This window comes from Octopus sinensis, linkage group LG13 (genome assembly GCF_006345805.1).
Source record: "Octopus sinensis linkage group LG13, ASM634580v1, whole genome shotgun sequence".
Lineage (NCBI taxonomy): Eukaryota > Metazoa > Mollusca > Cephalopoda > Octopoda > Octopodidae > Octopus > Octopus sinensis.
Genome location: NC_043009.1, coordinates 69,893,602 through 69,896,101, shown reverse-complemented (window position 1 = coordinate 69,896,101; position 2,500 = coordinate 69,893,602). Strand labels below are relative to the sequence as shown.

Below are 2,500 nucleotides of genomic sequence, written 5' to 3'. Positions count from 1 at the left end.
ATTTAATCGAATAACTCTTGCCCTAAAATGTCTGCTTTTGTCACTAAATTAGAGCGTCTTATTTAAGGGCGCCAACTGTGCAGATCTCGTAGAGTTTTGCGTTATTCTTTCAGGATCTTTATGTTCTGAATCGAAATCCCGAGCTGGCAGAATCTTTAGCGCACAGGAAAAAAATTCCTAGCGGCATTTTGTCCGACTTTATGTCCTGAGGTGAAATTCTGCTGAAATCGACTTTGCCGTTCATTCTTTCGGAGGCTGATGATGTATGTAGCAGTGGAACATTCGAGTCGATGTAATGGTCACTCCCTTCCTTAAAGTTTCAAGCCTTGTGCTTAGAGTAGAATATTTTTCTTATTTGACTTGGGTTCGGGATTATTCCTGGCTGGATTTATGTGGATAGCGCATTACTCCATGTAACCTTAGGTATCGATTAGATTTCAGTAATCTTTCAAGTGTTTAGAACCCACCTGATAATCTTTCCTGTCCCCAAGAGGCAAACTTTGTGTAGAAGCTCTACAGAACATTCTATGCCAATCTCCTTCAACCATTTGTCTATATCTTGGCTTATAATTACCAAAGCATTTTAGTCACAGCCATCACAATTTTCATATATCAGTTATTATTATTATTATTATTATTATTGAGTGAGAGAGCAGTGCATGTCATCAAAGTGACACTGGGGTAAAATATATGAAGCCCAGTATGCCCATCATGACTACCCGTCTGATAAGGGTACACTAGGCACATGCATCACAACTATAAGTGCGCGACATGGTGGTCTCATATCAAGATAAACAGCGCATGATCTTGCAGGTGGGGGCCCACTTAGAATTTCTTTCTGGTCGAGTAGCACAACCCGCTCAAAAGGTCCCTGAATAATGATTAAGGATGTTGAACGAACCACCCATGTTTCCAAAGCTGGATTATCCAAACCTCCAACAATTCTTTTCAACACACGGCTATGATGCTCCCCTACTACTTCTGCTCGTGGTCAGAGATGCACGTATCGTCAGCCACTAAGGGACATGCTCAACTGGTTAAGGTCAATCAACTGACAAGCAAATCTGTGGTATTGAGCAGAATATTTGCTGTAGCCCATCTTTTATACCAAAACAAAACAATGTAGATAACACTTCCAATCAGTTAAGATCAGCAGCCATGAGAGTCGCTTCTTCTTCTTGTTATTATTTCTTTAGCCTTAGCGAAGGCGAAGGTATTGTTTTCAGTCGTGTTTGTTTGTTTCTTTGCTCGTGGCAAGATAGCTCAGGATCCGCCGAATGGATTCGGATGAAACTTTCGACATTGTTTGGCCTTGTGACAGGCATGAGCCCATTAGATTTTGTGATCGATCCGGTACCGTACAAGGATTCTGGATTATTTGTTATATTTACTTTACATGATTAAGATCTTACGTTGACTTTCAAGACTTTCTTAATTATCTCCCTTTAGGCTGTTTCCAAAGTTAATTGATATACTTAATGTGTTTTGTTGTTTTTGTTTCCAGAATGTACACAACACAGTTCAAAATGACGCCATTCATAATATTGGGACTAATTCTACAAGTCTTGGCAGCTGCAGGTAAAAACAACTTTCATTTCTTTCCTGTTATCCATAAAATCATTCATTCCGAATATGTCTCTCTTACAACAGCAGTAATTTTGGTAACCCTAAAAATGTTCTATTAATTGCTAAATCAGTGGTTTCTATGCGACCTTGATATTTTCATCATCTCCAAATACACTAAACACATGCGCCATACCCTCGTCTGTTTACATGGTGAGATACGCGTTTCACAGACAGCACTATCGGCGAACAACAGCGAACACAACAGACTGAATTCGTACAGAGGCATGACTTCGGTAAGCCTAAAACCATTTAGTTACCCGCGAGATCAGGGCATAGAATTAGTAATATTACAGTATTTCGTTGCTTTTTCGTTTCTACTCTCTTAGAGATAAGTCGGGCTTCTGTTGCTGCTGCTGCTGTGGTACTTCGGATTCTAGCAGGAATTTCATCCCCACTAAAGTAGTATCCCATGTAAAATTCGACCCCATAAATTCCATCTTTAAATAATGGTCTTAAAGATGTCTCTTACACGAGTATATACGGTATGTATGTATATCGTGTATGTATGCTGTGTATGTATGCCGTGTATGTATGCTATGTATATTGTGTATATAATTCGTCTTTGAGTATAACCTGTTTGCATATGAAGGCATCACTTCAATTAAAGGAATGATTTTGAATAATAGAATAAGATGAGTCTGGCGATATAGTTCGAATGGCGAATGAACGCACAGCTAAACAGCTGTTTTATGGCGAGCTTGCAGAGGGGAAATGCAATCAATGTAAACCTACAAAGAGGTTCAAGGATGGCATAAGGACTACCATGAAGTCACTTGGAATGGATCCGAAGGCCATAGAAACCATTTCTTCGGATCGAGCTGGATGGCGAACAAAAGTTTGGAGTAGAGTGAAAGTGTTTGAGGGGGGCCAGGAT

At 39.8% G+C, this 2,500-nt stretch overlaps 1 protein-coding gene across 2 annotated transcripts in view; it reads left to right on the top strand.

Annotated features, from left to right (window-relative positions):
* LOC115218654 (cubilin) overlaps positions 1-2,500 on the top strand; it is a 397,234-nt gene that overhangs the window by 32,172 nt on the left and 362,562 nt on the right. The window contains exon 2 of one of the 2 annotated variants that reach the window (XM_036508531.1): positions 1,505-1,578. In XM_036508531.1, the coding sequence (XP_036364424.1) occupies positions 1,505-1,578 (74 nt within the window). Of the gene's footprint in view, positions 1-1,488; positions 1,579-2,500 lie in introns of those variants that run through there. The other variant, XM_029788578.2, reaches the window with a different exon arrangement.